Below are 20,467 nucleotides of genomic sequence, written 5' to 3'. Positions count from 1 at the left end.
GACGTGTGGGGTATGCAGCAACATAGCTAAAATCATTAAAGCTCTTATTGAAGTTGACATAAATTATTATGAACTATTCACACTTATGCCTGGATCCAATGTAAGGATATTATTTTGAAAAGACCATTGGTGTAGGCCTTTAACACTACAAAAACATTTTCCCAGATTATATGAGATGGAAACGACAAAACTGTGTCTGGTATCTAACAGAGTATAGGTTTTCGCTGGTGCTGGAAGTCACACATTATGGAGAAAGATGTTATGGATGATCTAGCAAACTTATGTGACATGCTCTTTAGGGGGTCAATACGCAACCAATACAAAATGGATTTCGACTTCAATGTAAGTGCAAATGGTAGATATAACGTTTGCACTTTACACAACAAAATTGACCTCGATCTTAATCCTTGCGAAGGATATAAGATATGTTGGTTGAAAGCAATACCATTGAAAATCAGGTGTTTCGTTTGGAGGGCGGCTATGAACAAGATACTTGTAGCAACAAACTTGGAGGATAGAAGAGTTATATTCCAATCGAACATTTGTCCCTTATGCGATATGCTTTCGGAATCTTGTGATCTTAATCAAATGCAATGTTGAGGTGGAGACTCGGAAATGGATCCTAAAATGATGTGGAATTCAAGATTCTCTGTTTGAAAATGTTGCTGAATTCCTCAACTTTGCTGCAACTTGAGGGAATTGACCAAGAAAGAGAGAAAGGGTAACAATGGCGATATATGGACTTTTATGGTTAAGGTTCAAAGGGATTCACAATAATCAGATTGTTGATGAGGTAATTTCACAAAGCTACTCATGGTTCAAGTTCAGAACTAAGGTTGTGAAATGTAGGTGGATAGATCGAAGTCTTTCTCTTTTTTCTTAGCTTTGTTACTTATTTCTATTTCATTATTTTCACTTTATATTACTGCCCTCGTTTTAGTTACTTGCTAATCGAGTGGGTTTTAATATATATTTGCCGTTTAAAAAAAATGATATATTTTTCATTAAGAAAATAACATTGATATTTTTTTAAACGTTTTGAAAATTTAGATACTTTTTAATTCATTTTCCCAAAAAGAATATTAAAAAGAGAACATTTTGGATTGATGTTTCCAACTACGGTCTTCAAAAATATATCTACAGCGCTTTAAGAATACCTTCCAATTTTTCATTATCGTCTAAATTTTCCAATACGTCGTATATCTCAAAAGATAATAAGTATGATATAAATACTCGAACTCAAACACATGGAAAACATTAACTGGCCTACTTCTATTTTTAAGGTATACGTAAGCAAAAAATAATAATTGATCTTAACCATCACATATCGAATATATTTCCAAAAGTGTAAAGATATACTTTTTTTTTTTTGAACTTTCAAATCAAAAGAACCAATGTGAATGGGCCATACTTATTTGAAGCAATAATGCACCATACACAATAAATTATTAATTATCAACGTATGATGGACTACCCATTTGTTCATTGCAACTAACATTATTCGTCTATGTTTCACTTATTTCATATCCAAATGTGTTCCAACTTTTTAGATTAATAATTATTTTCTATAAATTTAATAAAAAAATTATACATGATTGAAGATTTGTTACATTATATGGCTATGCCTTGGTGGAGATAAACAAATTTTGTTGTTTCGTCTCTTGAAGTCTTGATTAGAGTTAGCCTTCCAAATAACAATGTGCTAGTAATATCAAATCGTTATCAAACAATTTAAAATAAAATTCATTTAAGATTGAATCCTAAATCGTTCAAAAATATATATTTTTAAATTGTATAAAAAACAATATTTTAGATCACTCTTTGTATTCAAATCTTTTACCTTGTTCAATATTTTGGATCACTCTTTAAAGAAAAAAAATCTACCTGAATTCTACCCTTTTCCTTTTTCCTGTTTTACACAGTCCACACTGACCACCTTTTGTGGGTCTTTGTCTTCATTCATTCCCCTTCTTCACGTGATCTCTTTCCTCCCTCTTACCCTCGAGACACACATCCGCTCCAAGATTATAGCTTTCCTAAAAACCATGAATTCATCAACTTCAAGCTAGATTCAACTTCAAAGATATTTTCAGATCTCCGCCAATAATGCCCCAACCACCACCGCCGCTCCTCCGCCTAATAACACATCTCGTCTTCATTTTCACCACCGTCTCCGGTCATACCTGTGGTAGTTCTCCTCCCTGTCCCCCCTTCACCACCACTCCTCCACCGTTCCCTTTCTCCCACTCCCCCGGCTGCGGCCACCCTTCTTTTCAAATCCAGTGTTCTCCTCCGCCGCTCCCGGCTACTATATCCATCAACAACCACCGATTCTCTGTCATCCACTACGACCCCACCACCACTTCCCTCTCGCTCTCTCTCCACCCCACCACCGTTGCCAATTGCAGCACCACACACTCTCTCTCCACCATCCCAAATCGACCCATTAACCTTTCGAATTCCCCTTTTCAACCCACCGACTCTTTCTGCTCTCGTCTCTCCTACCTCCGCCCATGCCTCCCACCGAACCTCCCAAACTGTAGCCATTGTCCGTGGGAGTGTAGAATTACCAAAAACCCACTTCAGATTATACATTCTTGTGGACCTATTCACCCTCCACAGCTCTCTACAGAAGGTTGCCAAGCTGACATTTTAGGGTTTCTTGATAGCTTCTTGAAATTTGGGATTGAAGTTGAGTGGGAAGAGAAAGATTCTTACTTTTCAAGCTGTGGAGCTTGTGAATCCAACAATGGCGTTTGTGGGTTCAATTCATCTGATCCAAAGAAACCATTTTTATGCTTTGAATCGCTCTCTAAATCTCAAAAATTGTCGCCGGCGAAAGAAAAACCCAAATTACGTGTAGTGATGATGACTTTAGCTATACTGTTTCTGTGTTTTCTAATGTTTATCTTGATAAGTACATACGTTTCTCGGAGAAGAAAGAACTCGCCTTTAGAAGATCCGGCAGTTGTCTACCTCCACCGCCACCGCTCCGCCAGCCTACTTCCGCCGGTTTACACCTTCGAGGAACTTCAATCGTCAACAAACAACTTTGACCCGCAGAGGAAAATCGGAGACGGGGGTTTCGGGTCTGTCTACGTGGGTCACCTTCGAGAAAATCGAATTCACGCAATCAAGTATCTACACAAGCATAATCCTACATCAAATTCATTTTCAACAAAATCATTCTGCAATGAAATCTTGATTTTATCTTCTCTAAACCACCCAAATTTAGTCAAACTCCATGGGTATTGTAGCGATCCGAGAGGGTTACTGTTGGTTTATGAGTATGTACCCAATGGAACTCTCTCCGATCATTTACACGTACACAAGAAACGGTGTTTAACGTGGCAAGTACGAATTGACATCGCGTTACAAATCGCAACAGCGATCGAGTATCTACACTTTTCGGTGGTTCCACCGATCGTTCATAGAGACATTACGTCGAACAACATATTCGTGGACAAAGATATGCGTGTTCGAGTTGGGGATTTCGGGTTATCAAGGCTGTTGGATCCAGGTTGTGTGTGGACTGGTCCTCAAGGAACTCCCGGTTACTTGGATCCGGATTACTATCGGTCGTTCCGGTTGACGGAGAAGAGTGATATTTACAGTTTTGGGGTTGTTCTTCTGGAACTTGTCACCGGAATGAGAGCGGTGGATGGAAGGAGGGATAAGAGGGAAATGGCGTTAGCTGACATGGCGGTGGCGAAAATCCAAATGGGATTGTTGGGGGAGGTGATTGATCCCAGGTTAGCTACGGTGGATGGTGGTGGTGTGGCGGCACTGGCGGAGCTATCGTTTCGGTGTGTAGCGGCAGATAAGGATGATAGGCCGGATGCTAAGGAAGTGGTGGCGGAGTTGCGGAGGATTAAGGGACGTTTACGTGGCGTGGGCGGCGGCGGTGGTGGTGCGGCGGTGGGACCGATGAGGGCATCCAATTCGAGCAATGTAGTGGTTCCAGATGGTGGGCCGCTTGTGATGGACTGAGTGAGTTTCGAGGAGCACACCGGAAACTGGATACAATTCTCCGGTATTTTGTAAAATATAATTTTTTTTTATTTACTGTTTTAATCATTTAGGCCATCTTCAAAGATATGTACTAAATGTCATACTATTTTTAGTATAATCAAGAACATATTCTTGAATTAATATTGTTTTATAGAGAAATGATATGTATCATATATAACTAAAATGAACTTCTCTAATCCACTTTGAAAACAATAATGATTAAACTCCCTTTTTTATCACTTATGCTCAAATCCCACTAACTAAACCAATTGCAATTGGTTTTCATATTTGAATGTGCATAAAGGCTAATATAATATGTTCCAATCAGGAACAACCTGCAATTCATTATTGCTCAGTTTTAGCAAGTTTTGATAACTTTATAAACAATGTACATGTACTACAAAAAAATGTATAATTGTATTGCGAATGTTCAAGCTTTGAGGAATATTCGAGCTATGAGAATTTGATAAGCACTCAAAATAAGTTACAATGTCTATATATTCAACGATATACAACATCTAGTGTGATTATGACAAAATTATAAACATTTTTGTTGCAAACTATTAAAACAAGTCGGAATACGCATTAGAAAAAAATATCTCAATCAATTGCAAATTATTCAAACATTACGAAATAAATAAGTAATTCAATACATGTTATAAAATCCCCATTTTCAATCATATACATCATATAACATGTTTATGAAATAATTATACATTGCTTGTTGCAAAATATTAAAACAACACTGAATAAAATGCAAAATATTCAAGTATTGCGGAATGGAAAAATAGTTGTTCAAAGAAAAGTAAAATGAAGGGTTTGTGATCTTTAACCACAAATTTAATACTTAGGAACAATCTTATAGAGTTGCAGTAGAAGACACTCGAGCATCATCATGAAGATACATGAGGCAATAGATGTAAATGTGCGTCGATGCTTTTCACTTTTCAGCGACGACAAAACAACTTTTAGAGATTATCAAACTTCACATAGAAAAAAAGTAGCAAATGAAATCGAAATCCTCTATCGAAACATAAACAAAATATGCATCCATTATAGGGTATATAGGGTTTGGAGAGGAGATGGTTTCTGCTTTCTAAAATTAGACACGTCACACGGATATTGCAGACGTTTAAAAAAGGAGGTCCTACCGGGAGTCGAACCCAGGTCGCTGGATTCAAAGTCCAGAGTGCTAACCACTACACCATAGAACCATTTTTGTTTCAATTTTCTTTAAAATAGAATATATTCTATTAAACATATAACCAACACGATCAACCTCTCAAATAGAAAAGGTTTACATCTCGAGTGGGCTGAAAATCGTTTTTCTAATAAAAAAAAACCTTACACTGTTAAACAAGAGTTTCAGACTGTTTCACTCATGGAAAATGTTTTTTTAGACTCATGGTTGGTTTTTGGATTAAAGTTAAAGTAATTTAGTTTTTTAGACTCATAGTTGGTTTTTGGGTGTATATTTAGTGAGTTACAGGCACCTAAATAAAGGGTATTAAAGCTGTTTTTTACAAAAAAAAATACTAACATTTACTTTATTATAATAGATCCTACATTTGTTCGAGACGTTTTGACCCCCTCAAAAGAAGATTTCAACGTTTGTAGAGCTATGGTTGGATTTCTTGAGAAATTTAAGGTGAGAACCGACATAGTATCGACGTCAACAAAACCGATGACACATCGATTTTTTGGAGAATATGTGATGTATACAAACACATTAAGGAATGGGCGGCTAGTGCCCAATTTTGTTTGATCGGGAAGGACATGATTGATAAATACGATAAGTATTGGGACAATCTTGAAAAATTAAATGATTTTTTGTATTTTGCGGTCATATTAGATTTACGGTTCAAGTTTGATTTTTTTCAACAAACTTTTGAGAAGTTGATTAAGTTGAAGAATCCACAAAAAGATCCTATGCTCAACTCGGAAGTCATTTTGAAGGCTAAGGTCTTAATACAGGGTCTTCAACAAAGATTTGAGATTTTTTTTTAATTTCTACAAATCAAGGTTTGACAATACCGACTCTTCTCAATATCAAACACATAGTCATGAAGATGTAGTTGTGATTGGTGATGAGAATGACTTCATTGTGATTTAACAGTACAAACTGATTACCCATCGGCATCAATGGAAACAGAGTTGACACGATACCTAAACGAGCAGTTAGTTAAATAGAATAAAGATTTTGATATTCTACTTTGGTGGAAACAAAATGCATCTCGTTACCACATTGTATCCTGTATGGCGAAAGGTATAACTTTATTATTTGTATACTTTTTTTATAATTATATTTTAACATTTTCTATGTTTATGCTGATAGATATTTTGGGACTGCAAATCTCTACCGTGGTGTCAGAGGCGGCGTTTAGTACAAGCGGGCGGATATTGGATCCATATAGAACAAATTTGTCTGCAAATATAGTCGAGGCTTTGGTTTGCACTCAAGATTGGGTAAGGAAATCAAGAAAGCAAATTGTGGACAACATTGATGAAATTTTGAAAGACGATGACGTCGCGAAAGCTTTAGAAGAGGCGATGATAAAGAACGGAGATGGAATGGGAAAGCAACCAATTAATATTCCCGAATAGTTAATTCATGTGTGAAAAATGTTATTTTGGATATTGGATAAAAACTTAAGATTAATATTTTAATTTGGGTGTTGAATGTTTAATGTTTAACTTATATACTTATACATAGATTTTTGGGTGTTTTAGATGTTTAATTTTTAGTGTTTAATTTGTTTCTTTAAAAGATTTGTTATGAAATCATAAGCTACAAAAGTAATACAAAGTATTCGGGTTATTCGACTCCTTAATCATTTTGTACATGTTATTTGGGTTATTCGGGTTATATACTTATAGATAGATTTTTGGGTGTTTTGGATGTTTAATTTGTTTCTTTAAAAGATTTGTTATGAAATCATAAACTAGAAAAGTAATACAAAATATTCGGGTTATTCGACTCCTTAATCATTTTGTACATGTTATTTGGGTTACTCGGGTTATATACTTATAGATAGATTTTTGGGTGTTTTGGATGTTTAATTTTTAGTGTTTAATTTGTTTCTTTAAAAGATTTGTTATGAAATCATAAGCTACAAAAGTAATACAAAATATTCGAGTTATTCAGGTTATTCGGGTTATTCGACTCCTTAATCATCTTGTATATGTTATTTGGGTTATTCGGGCCGAAACCGAACCGAACCGAATAATGCCCGAACCGAACCGAACCCGTATTGCTTATTTGGTTCGGTTTTCGGTTCATACAATTACCCTTATTCGGTTTTCGGTTTATTCGGGTCGGTTCGGTTCCGACCCGAATAACATCCCTAAGTGCTTTGATCTTCCCACGAAACAAGCATCTCCTCCATATAGAAGGTTTTTTTTGGCTAATAAAAAAACCTTACACTGTTAAACAAACATCTTTACACTGATTATCCGAACTGAAACTGAAACCATCTGGATTAGTAATTTGGGTCGGTTGTGACATCCTTAATTTCACGGCCTGAAAAGACCGATTTTTTATGCTTTGTTTTTTTTTAAATCAGAGTAATCTTTTAAAGAAAACATTTGCGGAATTTGTTCCCAAAATATGATAAAGATTTATCAAAACATTTCTTTAAAGAAATGTATTTTCAATTTATAACAAAATCTCGGGATGTCATGTTCAATACAAACCAAAAACATAAAAAGAACAAAATAGACTTTGCAACAGTTATTCATAACTATTGGCCTATAATCCAAAATCTCTCGTTATGTCAGCCAACTTATGCTCTCGTGCCATAACCTGTAATACAAAGAAAACTGAGAGAGTCAGACTTGGGAGCCTGGTGAGCATATAGAGTTTTCAACCCACAATAATATAATTATTATATTTAATTATCAAATAATCAATCCAATTACCCACCCCTTTTATCTCCATTTATTTCTTAAATATTTATCCTAAGAACCGATTACCCTTCTCCCATTCATTCATAAGGATTGCCCTAGGGAATTGGCACAAATTTTAGTGATGCAAAGTTCTTAGATTACCTATGGTGAACTCGTAGTTCACGATAATTAATGAACACCTAGTTCAAAAACACCTAATGAACTCTTAGTTCAAATATCCTTGGTGAACTCAATCACATAAGGAACACAGAGTACGAAAGCGCTTAGTTCAAACAATGATGATAATAATGTATATCTCGATCCTGCAAAACAACTAATATTATTAACGCACATATACCATATTTCTAAAACGATCTATCCCATCTCGTCGATCCCCACATACTGACCCTATACAATGATCTTACGAGATCTAGCCTAAGGAAATCGATATGAACAACAACTGACGAAGCTGCTTCGGAAATTCCCTAGCAGCAAACGAGGATCAATAAAGACATTAAATGAGGGGAATGGAATAAGTTTCACCATGAACCTTTGTTCGTAAAAGAAAGAACCACAAGACATTTTAAGTCAGGGGTAGTTATCTAGATAACAATGCCTAGGCGTGGTCCGACTATCATGTGGTATTATATCCCCAGACTCTACCTATCCCAGCATCGAACTTTGCCTAGCAGTGGCCTAAATACATGAGGTATTTCACCTCCAGACGCACCCTATCCAACAATATAACACCAGACATACCTAACAGTGGTCTGTTACCGACACACTTTATTAGGCAGTCTACGAAGTTCCCTTAATTACTTCGTGAAAGAAAACACTGACATATGAAGCTCGGTCGATCACCTCATAAAAGAAACGCCAACTCCAAAGCTCTCTCAAAATAAAAGTATGGGGAAATACTACTAGAGTACTCCCGTACGCTCCCGTAACCGACACACAAAATTGTCAAAAAGACTTTGTACAAGATAGTACTTCTGACACATTATAGTACTCTGGTATGCGAAAGAATCGTACCCGAGAACATAATAGTACCCTGGCACAAGCAGCACCCAAGACACACAGCTTTGAAAAATACTTCGTACATAAAATGTACTTCTGTACGTAGGATGTACTCCACCGATCATCAATCTCATCCCACACATACTCTTAATAAGAGACTACCCAAATTCCAATCTTAATTGAACTAAACATCCCATTTAAGTCTTAACCCATCACTAGGTAAACCTACAATGTTTATAATCAAATTTTGATACTATCTCCGTTTAGGAAACGCTAACTAGTGTATACTTAACACAAGGTTTTAAGTAATAGTATCATATATACACATCTTAACACATATTGAACCATATCTGATTCGCACGTTGTATATTATCAAATATATCTAACATGTATTTCGGATAATGACAAATACTTCACATACATATGTATATTTCATATTATAATCAATACTGATATTTAAAATCACGTTCCTAAAAGGGACTATACACATGATACCTTATCAAATGAATACGTAGTTCTAAAATACATAATCCGTACTCCCAGATCATAAATTTACCTCATTACCTAATCCATATTCCCGGACCAAAAACTAACCTCTTGATCTGATCCATACCCTTGGATCTAAAACTAACCTCCTACTCTGATCCATACTCTCGGATCTAAAACAAGTTTATCTCTTTATCCTTTTATCTCATGGTCCAACCCACCTTTTATCACCTACCAACAACCTCATCTACTCATGTTCTACCCAACATATTTTTAGATACAAAATACATATATAGTTTAACTCATTAAAACTTATATAATTCATCCATTCCACAATCAAATCAAATAAACAACAATATATTATACACATAGCACGTATTTCATAGCAAATACTTAATATTTATGTGTTAGAAGAAAGTGACTACACACTCACATGATTAGAAGATGATCGGACAGCACTACGGATTGTAGAAGTAGTATACTTCGGTGAAACTGTGATCTCTTCACACACCAGACTTCTCGCGGGCAGAGCTTCGGCTCGGAAACTCTTTTCTTCTCGGGATCTTCGGCGCTTCGGGACTCGCTTAGGGTCTCGGGATGATACCGGGGCTTCGGGGGGTTAAAATTGCACGTAAAATGATGTAATATGGGTGAGAGATGAGAGAATGAGCAACCAAACTTGGCTGGCCCTTCAAATCTATTTATAGGGCAAAATTTGCCCTTGCCACGTCGTGACACCTTTTTCCACGTCGTGGGCTTAGTCGTCATTGCATGCGTCATCGCAAGTTGCATCTGGGGGACTCCTGGAGGTGTCAGAAGACTTGCCACGTCGTGGTATCTGACAGTTTTGGGGTTTCGCGCCCCGAACTTCAGAAATTCATAACTTTCACATACGAAGTCCGTTTTTGACGTTCTTTATATCGACGCGTAGGTGAGATTATGCTCTACAACTCTAGTTTAGACTACATTGGCTAATTTTGAATTTATTTTTAATATATTATAAATATATTACTTATATATTATCTTTAGTAGGCCGGGACAAGAAAACTCCGTTCGAAATTCATAACTCCTTCATCTAAACTCCGTTTTCGTCTGTCTTTTTATCGTTGGACTACTATCAAAGACATATTTGACTCTCGTTTAGATCTCTAAGGATAGATATCTATCTACCTTAAATTCACTATTTACGTCGCGCTGGGTCGTGCCGGTTCTGTCGCGAAACTTCGACATGTCATAACTTCTTCATTATAACTCGGATTTTGGCGTTCTTTATATGCACGGAAACCTTGTGACATATACTACAACTTGGTTAAGATTAATCCTTATAAATAATCTTCCATCAAAAATTCATTTTTGATGCTTATCGTCTCTAAATTGACTAGCCCAGATCTACGGGCGTTACATCGGTTCTTGGGTATCTATTTTAGCCCAATTCGTGTTTCATGTTATTCGGTCCAGGTTACCCGAATAAAGGTTTAATTAGGCCAAAAGGACCAACCCGAAATTGAATAGTGACTTGAAGCCATGAACATATGGTACCAAATACCGACCAGAATATCATTCAATTTTCTTGAATAGGAAACTTTCAGTCTTCTATATTGTAATTTGATCAAAAGATGAATATAATTACAGTTAATATGTTTTTTTACTCAAACACGATTGTCCATTTGCAATTTTTTAAATATGATATCTTCATCGACCCCTTAATTGATAACAACATTATTTCTGCTTCGGAAATAACCCAATATATGTTGCATAATTGATGTCTATTTTTTTAGTTTCTGGTTAGAGTGTTGAGAATGAAAATAAAAATAATGAGTATAATAGCATTTATAAACAAATCCGTTTTGTAGGTATATTAAATATGAGGCGTATGTTACTAATTAGGGTTTAGGCGCCCAAACCCTAATCACTAATAGTGTAGCTCTATATTTGTAACATTTCTTTTTATAAAAATGAGAATCATTGTTACTTACGTTGTAATACAATCCTTACCAAATAAAAAAACACAACAAAGTACTCTTCATAAATTTTATATGTGGCCAATAATAATTTAATTCCAATTTCTGTTATGATATACTATTTTACATTCGCGACTCATTGAACAATTAGAATCATATTTCAAATACAAATGAGTATGAAAGCACTCAAAAACCAAGTTGTAACTAACACGCATTTTTAATAGATCCTACACATGTTTGAGATATTGTGTCCCTCGTAGGAGAAGATTTCAAAATTTGTAGAGCTATGGTTGGATTTCTCGAGAAATTCAAGGTAAAAATCGACATAATATTGATGTCAACAAAACCTATGACACATAATTTTTTGCAGAATATGTGATGTGTGCAAACACATTAGGGATTGGGTGTCAACTCCCCAGTTTTGCTTGAATAGAAAGGATATGATTGAGAGATATGAAAGTATTGGGGCGACCTTGAAAAATTAAACGACTTTTTGTACTTTACGATCATATTAGATCCACGGTTGAAGTTTGAGTTTCTTCAACAAACCTTTGAGAAGTTGATTAAGTTGAAGAATACCGGAGAACCTTCCATATTCAACTCGGAAGTTACTTCGAAGGCTAAGGCCTTAACACGTGACATTGAAAAAGAAATTGAGAAATTTTTTAATTTCTACAAAGCAAAGCTCGACAATACCGAGTCTTCTCAAAGTCAAACACATGCTCATGAAGATGTAATTATGTTTGATGACGAGATTGACTTCACGAGTGATTTAATAGTACAATCAGATTATCCATCGACATCAACAGAAACGGAGTTGACACGCTATCTAAACGAACAGTAACTTAAATACAATAAGGATTTTGATATTCTACTTTGGTGGAAACAAAATGCATCTCTTTACTATATTTTAGCTCATTTGACCAAAGGTATAACTTTATTTATTTATATATTTTTTTTATAATTATATTTTAACACTTTGTTTGTTTATGTTGATAGATATTTTGGGACTGCAAATTTCTATTGTGGCATCTGAGACGGTTATATAGATGGTCGCAAGTGCCCCCGACAAAAAATTCATGAATCCGCCACTATCCATATGGTTAAATACTTAAATGATTTAACTTTCGTTTCTATCCTTCATGTTTTAGAACTATTATATGCAATAAAAAAAATCAGCTTATTGAAAAAAAGAAATTCCTCAAGGTACCGATCATATTTATATCTATAGCTATTATGATAGAAGATCAATTTCTTGCATCATATTCTTTTAAACTCCAATTGCATCTCAAAAGTCTTTTTAACTAAGAACTAACTAATCACTACAACTCAAAAGTTTGTAACTTATATGTATATAATTATACTAAGTTATATCCGGTGGAGACCATGGTTTGTAAAGTAAAAGAATATTGATACTTCAAAATCATAATCAATAATCACTTATTTTTAAAAAGTTAGCAATTTAGGAAGTTAGATGATTTGTCAGTAACTTTATAATGCTTGATTCAAATTAATATATAAAATGGTTTGAAGATACGAACAATGTTATTTACATGTAGATTAATAAAAAAAATGAGGATGTTGTATAATAAAATATAAAATTAATAGCCTTAAAAACCAACTTAATCAATCATGTAAATGCATTTGTTATATGACAAAATTAAAATTAAGGTATTGTAAGAAACATACATGAACACAATAAAATAAATTACACATGAAAATTAAGAATAAAATGTGTTTTACAATTAATAAATGAAATATGTTATAAGAAATAAAAGTATATAATTTTTTTTTATAAATTTCTAAAAACTTCCTTATACAAAACGTTTGAAATTTTATTTATAAGTATACCATCTTATCTAATATTAACAATTTTAATTTTTCTCTACTTTGAACTTTAGATAAGGTAACATACAATTTGCCATGTGTAAAAACAAGTTTTTTGAGAAACAAGAGAACCTTTGATACATAGTGTCCTTGGCTCCTATTAATTGTCATTTGAAGGCATAGGCCTAATGAAAATTGTCTTTTTTGAAATTTGAAAGAAATTATTTTTCACAAGGACTTTAAGACATTCTTGAAATAAAAGTTCAGTTTCCAATATTACTTCCAGATATGATAATTGTCTCAATGTTTATCAGTAACATAACTAGAACCCCGACTTTTAAAAGTAGCTTTATGATTTGGCAAACCTAAGACTATAAGATCGTTTAGAACATTGGAGGAGTATAAATTTACATCAAATTAATCATGAACAAACTCAGATTGACAGAGACTGTGACGACACAAAGAATACGTCACCAATCGTCGTTAATATTTAATGATAGGACATAAAATGGAATAAGAACATCCTTGTAATCACACGATATATTTTAATATATTCGAACTTTTCGTCCTTAATTACGCTAACCATTAAACTGAAAAATAAGTGCTAAAAAGTCACGTCACTTTGAGAACATGCTAACATATTTAGACTCGATAGGTTACTGTGATTCTACAAATATAAATTTCGTAAGAATCCGACATAGTATGAGTGAGATGTGACATTTACGGTAAACAAATATCTACCGTAATTAAAAAATTACAACGACGAAAATTACAAGGAGATTGGTCGACTTTTGGAAAAAGTTACCAACTAGGCAATCATAGTACGACAAAAAATAGGAATTACGAGACAATGAACGCCTAAAACGGACGTCAAATGAGGGACTTACGATTTTTATAAAATCATAATGGTAATAAAAGCAAGTCGAAAAACGAAAGTCAAATGAGGGACTTACGATTTTTATAAAATCAAAATGCTTACAGTGTTGTGTTATGTGTTTCAGGTACCGGTGAGGATCGGGGGAAGGCGTCGGCATGATTAGTACACACACATGAGGAGTTTTTATACATTATTGTCTTGGGTTGTGTTATATGGATTGATATGTGATACAATGAGATTTTTTATAATATTATGAATGAAAGTATGCTTTCAAAAATATGAAAAATTGTTTGAAAAATTACGGTGTTACAATAGGTGACGAGTAGAGCTGATATTCGAAGAAAAGACCTATTCAAATTTTTGTGTCGGATTGAGAGGTGAGTTTTCCTCACTGTACTTGCGGGTCGAAGACACCAATGTCGGTCTATTGGGTTATGTGTCCTAGTTTAGAGGATGCTGTTATATATGATGTATTGATCTGTTAGTATGGAGTCCTAGTATAAAGGATGTTGTTATGAGATAGTGATCTATAAATCTGTCTATTAGTCTAATTGACTGGTTATATGTTTATTTGTTACTATTATATGCTATCTATTATGTGTATGTTGACATAGTATGGTTGGGTTGAGGTGTAACTGCTTTGTGCAGATGCCAATAAACCTGGGAGCAAGCCAGACATAAGCCGTAGGCCTAAAGGGCAAGCCAGACTTATGTTGTGGGCTCGGGAGTAAGCCAAACATGAGTTGTGGGCCTGAAGGCAAGCTAGAATCATGTTGTGGACTCTGAGGTAATCTAATCTGTTAGCTGTGGATCCAATATGTATGTTGTTATATGTTGTGTGGTGCTACTTTAGGAACTCAATAACCTTTGACTTACATTTTAAGTATTATGTTTCAGGTACTACAGATGACCGTAGGAAAGCGAAGGCGTGATTATGCACATCCTCTTGGTTTTGATGATTTTGATATGTGACACTCTGATATATGATTTCTATGTTTGAGAACAATGTTTTGTAAACGATTGACTGATTTGGGATTTTATTTGAAAACAATGATTTCACTTGATTTAAAAATTAAAAATTTTACCTAGATTTTTGGGATGTTACAAATAACAACGCGACCAACCAGGGGAGGCCCCCACAATAAGAGTTTGATGAGACATGATTCATCAATATGTTGATAGATTTTTCTGCTAGCTCCTGACCTATAATCGTTAAATCTTAAGTGAACGGGAAAAATATGTATATCTTTGGCCTAAAATCCTAACGGCGCACAGTCTGACGTTTACGTCACCGACCATGGATTTGACATAGACTATCTGAACTTAAATATTCGATTTTATCTCTTGGAAACAATGATAGCAAATAATCATTTATTTATTGGACAACTTTATTCTTTGGAGTAAGCAGTGGTCTTTCTTGAAAATAACCTAAAATCTTGAATTTTTCAAGAATTAAAGGGTATTCAAACTCAATTAATGCACCTACATGATCACATGGATCATTAATGAGAATATGTTGTAGAATATCAATAATCGTTTAGCCATCGTTTGAACCAACAAGTTTGTCTTCTCCTATATGTAAAGCCGGTTTGCAAAATCCCTTATTTGTTGAATAAAAGACGGATCACTTCCAACAATTAACCTCATGCTTTTTTCGTTAATTTATGGACTTTACCTTGTTTCATAAATACGAAGAACTTAAAGAAGTATTAATGATGTTTTGTTTACTACCACTCGGAATAATAAGTAGAATTTATATGAAATCTCCTCAAAAAACAATCACTACCCATCCAAATGACATATTTGAGTTGCTAGACTTATCACACCTTAATATACTCTTCAGAGTTCGATCTAAAGCTTCAAATGAATGCTTTTGGACCATAGATGCTTTATCCCAAATGACTAATGAGATTTTTCTTAATAAACTAGCGAGTTCACTATCTGACTTTATTTTACAGACATAACTCTCATTAAGAATCAACATAATTTAGGCAACAACATTTCTGTTATTTAACTCAACACCGGATTTTTCTACAAACGATCTATTGTTTCTTCTCCTATATAAGGGAAAACCATTCACATTAACTAAAGTATAATTTCAAAATTGTTTTGGAAAGTTTTTATAATATTTTTTGTCCACCATACATGGCTAGTTCATCATTTTAGCTCCATAGTGACCATGAATCACGAACTCGCTCACAAATGAATAAAATCATGGATCTTCATCAATTTTGGAATTTCAAACAGAAAAAATCTGATCAATATATTCAACAACTAGTTTATAACCCGTGAAACCACGACTATAAAATTAATTAAATTTTAATAGTTAGAACACAAAATTATTAATCAATTATAATCGTTAATTTAAATAAATATGTGAAATTATATCACCTTATAATTTGTATTAATTTTATTTTAATTTTTATTGCATTGTTATTAATTTATTGTAATTAAAGTGAAAATTTTAAAATTTGAAATAGAGAATTAATAGTTTGACAAGTGACATGCATTAATTAAGAGGTTTAATAGGGTGACACATGATAAAAAAAGAATAAAATGTGTATTAATTAGGAGGCATATGATGACACATGTTAAAAGGATATTAAAACTATTCTTTTATTAGAATAGGGATATATGACTATGAGGCAAACATCTTTTTTGAAACTATTCTTGTAGTCAACATTCATAAGCCGACATATATGACTATGAGGCAAACATCTTTTTTGAAATTCAATTGTATAAACCACTACAAATAAAAACATACAAATAACATATGATTTTTAGTAGATGAAGTATATATAAACTAAAGAAAAAAAAACCATAACTTTTTGTCAAAAAAGCAAAAATATAACTTTTAATATAAAAATATAAAATTTTAAGTCAGTGCCTTTTAGATAAAGCGAAGTGCATTTAATCAATGCATAAAGTTTGATCTTAAATAATCTACCTATGATACCATGTCTATTTTATGATAAAGTGAATTGTCTTCAAGAAACCTTTTAACTTGAGACCATTTTGGATTACACATAAAAAGTTATGAAGAAATGCCTTTTATGAAGAAATGTAACTTACAATGTTTCAAATAACTCCAAAAGAGCACAAGCCATATGTACAAACACAAACAAAAAATATCATAATTTTTTTTAAACGGGTTAAAAAAACTGTTCTCACGATGGAAACCCTAAATGAGGCAAACCTCTCACAATCCAAAGAGAGGAGACACAAACTCAACGTGCGGTATTGTATTTCTGTTAAATTAAAACTTGTCATGTCGCATCGTATCATACAAAAACACGATATTATTGTCCGATTTAACATCTCTAACAAAAATCAAGTATGTATAGAGAATATCTCTTATACGTGAAATTCAAAAATAACCTAACAATATATTATTTGAAAGTTATTGCTCATTATATTTTATTAATCGTTAAAATTATATAATATATCAAAATTAATAAAAAAATATATATATAATAAATAACAAATTGGTTATTTTACAATGAATTAATAAGCTAAAGTTAAAAGTTTCTTTGATAATAGCAAAAATTTGCTTTAAAAGGGATAATTATAAAAAAATCAAATATTCTTTTATTTTATTTTTTTTCCTATTTATATTCTTATTTACATCAAGAGAAAAATCAAAATCAAGAAATTATATTAAGAAAAAAATTTAATGAATTTCAACATGTCATAATTTTATATGAATAAAAAGAATTAATAGAAAAAACATAAGAAATATATATTTAAATTTGGAAAATTAACCACTTTTAATGTGTATTTGAACAACATAACTAATTTGTTTCTTCAAAAATAACTATTTGGTCCGAAATGGGTATTTCAGATTAAGAAAAAACATTTTTTTTATTGATTTTGAAATGATATTCCAGACTCTAGACTAAAATTTTGAATTTCAGAAAAAGAAAAAAATTATGAAATTTCAAAATAAGTCTGAAATCCGATGAACAATGTTGAAATGTCAGAGAAAAAAATTTGTTTTTTACTTAATTTTAGCAAAAAGTTAAATAAACATAATAATATAACATATATACAATATTATTAGTGTATAAAATTAGACTTTCTATGAAAAGTGTGACATTAAATATCTCTCTACCTAATAAAAGAGTAGCAAATTTGCCACGTGTCAATTAATTAGAACTTGAAATTAATTATTTGCCATTTGTCAGTCTTCGGTTTTTCCTCATTAATTACATTTCCACTAATTCACTACTTCTTTTTTACACAGATGAAACATGTCAGCAAAAAATTGATTTATAATATCTGTTGCCTAATTTATTACAATTAATATTTAATTTATTTTATAACCGTGGTTTCCACGAGTTATAACCTACTTTAAAAATATATTATTTGAAAGTTATTGCTCATTATATTTTATTAATCGTTAAAATTATATAATATATCAAAATTAATAAAAAAAATATATAATAAATAACAAATTGGTTATTTTACAATGAATTAATAGGCTAAAGTTAAAAGTTTCTTTGATAATAGCAAAAATTTGCTTTAAAAGGGATAATTATACAAAAATCAAATATTCTTTTATTTTATTTTTTTCCTATTTATATTCTTATTTAGGGTAAATTACACCAATCGTCCCTCGTGCATGTGTCAAAAAGCACGTTTAGTCCCTATTTTCAAAAATTAACTCGGACCGTCCCTCGTATCGTTAAAAGGTGCATGTTTCGTCCCTCGCATACATAAAATGACTATCTTGCCCTTTTCTTTTTCTTTTTCATTTATTTTTTATTTGTTTATAATTTATCTACTATTTTTTAATTATAACTTTTAGAAAATAAAATTTCCTTTTAAATCAGTTCCAACCCCTCCGATCGTTAACCACCTCCTACCACCAGTCACTTCCAACCACCAGCCACCTGTCACCTCCGGCCACAAGCCAACACCGGCAAACATCACCATTCATCTCCAAAAAAAAGTACTGGAATTAAACCCTAAAATCAAACCCAAATCCATACACTTGATCTACAAATCAGTTAAACGAAGAACAAAGATGAGAGGACACGAGGAAGATCGTGGTCGGACTCAAACTCTTCAACCCCTTATCCTACCACTGCCATGAAACCTGCGAATGAAACCTGCGACTCCATTTGGTTTCTCCCCCAAAATCGTTTGAAAAAAATACTAGAAATTGTTTTAATGAGGAGAGTTGATTCGATTTATTCAAACCTCGTTCTTCTTTCGCTAGATGTCGTCGTTCCCCTCCCTCTCATTCTGCTCCGTCTCGAAACACTAAGAGGTACGATTTGTAAGATGATGGTGTAGATCTGAGACATTGGTGAAAAGATGGCGGTCCTCTGGCTCTCTCCATTACAATGTTACGAAGACAACGATGGTTTTCAGGTGCTAGGGTTTCAGCCGAAGAGGTGGTGGTGATGGATTACAGGTAACGATCGACATTTCAAGGGGTGATGACGATGTTGGAAATGGTTTCAGAGGTCGATGGATGTAGATATAAGGTTAATCGAAAGTTAGGGGCGGTGATAGGAATAAACACCTGAGGGAGTTGTCGCTGGAGGGAGTAACTGTCGATGATGGTTTAAGGAGGGTAGTTTTGGGTTCTTGGAAGACGTTAGAGATGAGCGGAAGAGAGATATGGACGATAAGGTCGGTGGGAAGGTAGGGTAGGTGGCTTTTTTTCTTTTTTAAATTATTAATAGTATTAATAACATTAAATTTATTGGAAAATAAATACACAAAGGGTATTATAGTCATTTCAGATCAGATAGGGACTACACCTGCAACAAAATCATTTGTTAGGGACGAAGCGTGCAACTTTTAACCAAATGAGGGACGGTCCGAGTTAATTTTTGAAAATAGGGACTCAAGGTGCTTTCTGGCACCTCCACGAGGGACGAATGGTGTAATTTACCCTCTTATTTACATCAAGAGAAAAATCAAAATCAAGAAATTATATTAAGAAAAAAATTTAATGAATTTCAACATGTCATAATTTTATATGAATAAAAAGAATTAATAGAAAAAACATAAGAAATATATATTTAAATTTGGAAAATTAACCACTTTTAATGTGTATTTGAACAACATAACTAATTTGTTTCTTCAAAAATAACTATTTGGTCCGAAATGGGTATTTCAGATTAAGAAAAAACATTTTTTTATTGATTTTGAAATGATATTCCAGACTCTAGACTAAAATTTTGAATTTCAGAAAAAGAAAAAAATTATGAAATTTCAAAATAAGTCTGAAATCCGATGAACAATGTTGAAATGTCAGAGAAAAAAATTTGTTTTTTACTTAATTTTAGCAAAAAGTTAAATAAACATAATAATATAACATATATACAATATTATTAGTGTATAAAATTAGACTTTCTATGAAAAGTGTGACATTAAATATCTCTCTACC

At 33.1% G+C, this 20,467-nt stretch overlaps 1 protein-coding gene and 1 non-coding gene across 2 annotated transcripts; one reads left to right on the top strand and one right to left on the bottom strand.

The window, feature by feature from the left end:
• The first annotated feature begins 1,909 nt into the window (after positions 1-1,909).
• On the top strand, positions 1,910-4,152 carry LOC111909754 (LEAF RUST 10 DISEASE-RESISTANCE LOCUS RECEPTOR-LIKE PROTEIN KINASE-like 1.5). The gene has a single exon (XM_023905534.3). It carries the CDS (start codon positions 2,107-2,109, stop codon positions 3,988-3,990), a length of 1,884 nt encoding a protein of 627 aa, XP_023761302.2. The 5' UTR covers positions 1,910-2,106; the 3' UTR covers positions 3,991-4,152.
• A 1,001-nt stretch (positions 4,153-5,153) lies between these two features.
• On the bottom strand, positions 5,154-5,225 carry TRNAQ-UUG (transfer RNA glutamine (anticodon UUG)). The gene has a single exon. It is a non-coding gene; the product is annotated as a tRNA-Gln (tRNA).
• Between the last annotated feature and the right edge of the window lie 15,242 nt (positions 5,226-20,467).

The sequence above is a fragment of the Lactuca sativa genome, chromosome 4 (assembly GCF_002870075.4).
Source record: "Lactuca sativa cultivar Salinas chromosome 4, Lsat_Salinas_v11, whole genome shotgun sequence".
Classification (NCBI taxonomy): domain Eukaryota; kingdom Viridiplantae; phylum Streptophyta; class Magnoliopsida; order Asterales; family Asteraceae; genus Lactuca; species Lactuca sativa.
This window is presented reverse-complemented; position numbering and strand designations above follow the sequence as displayed.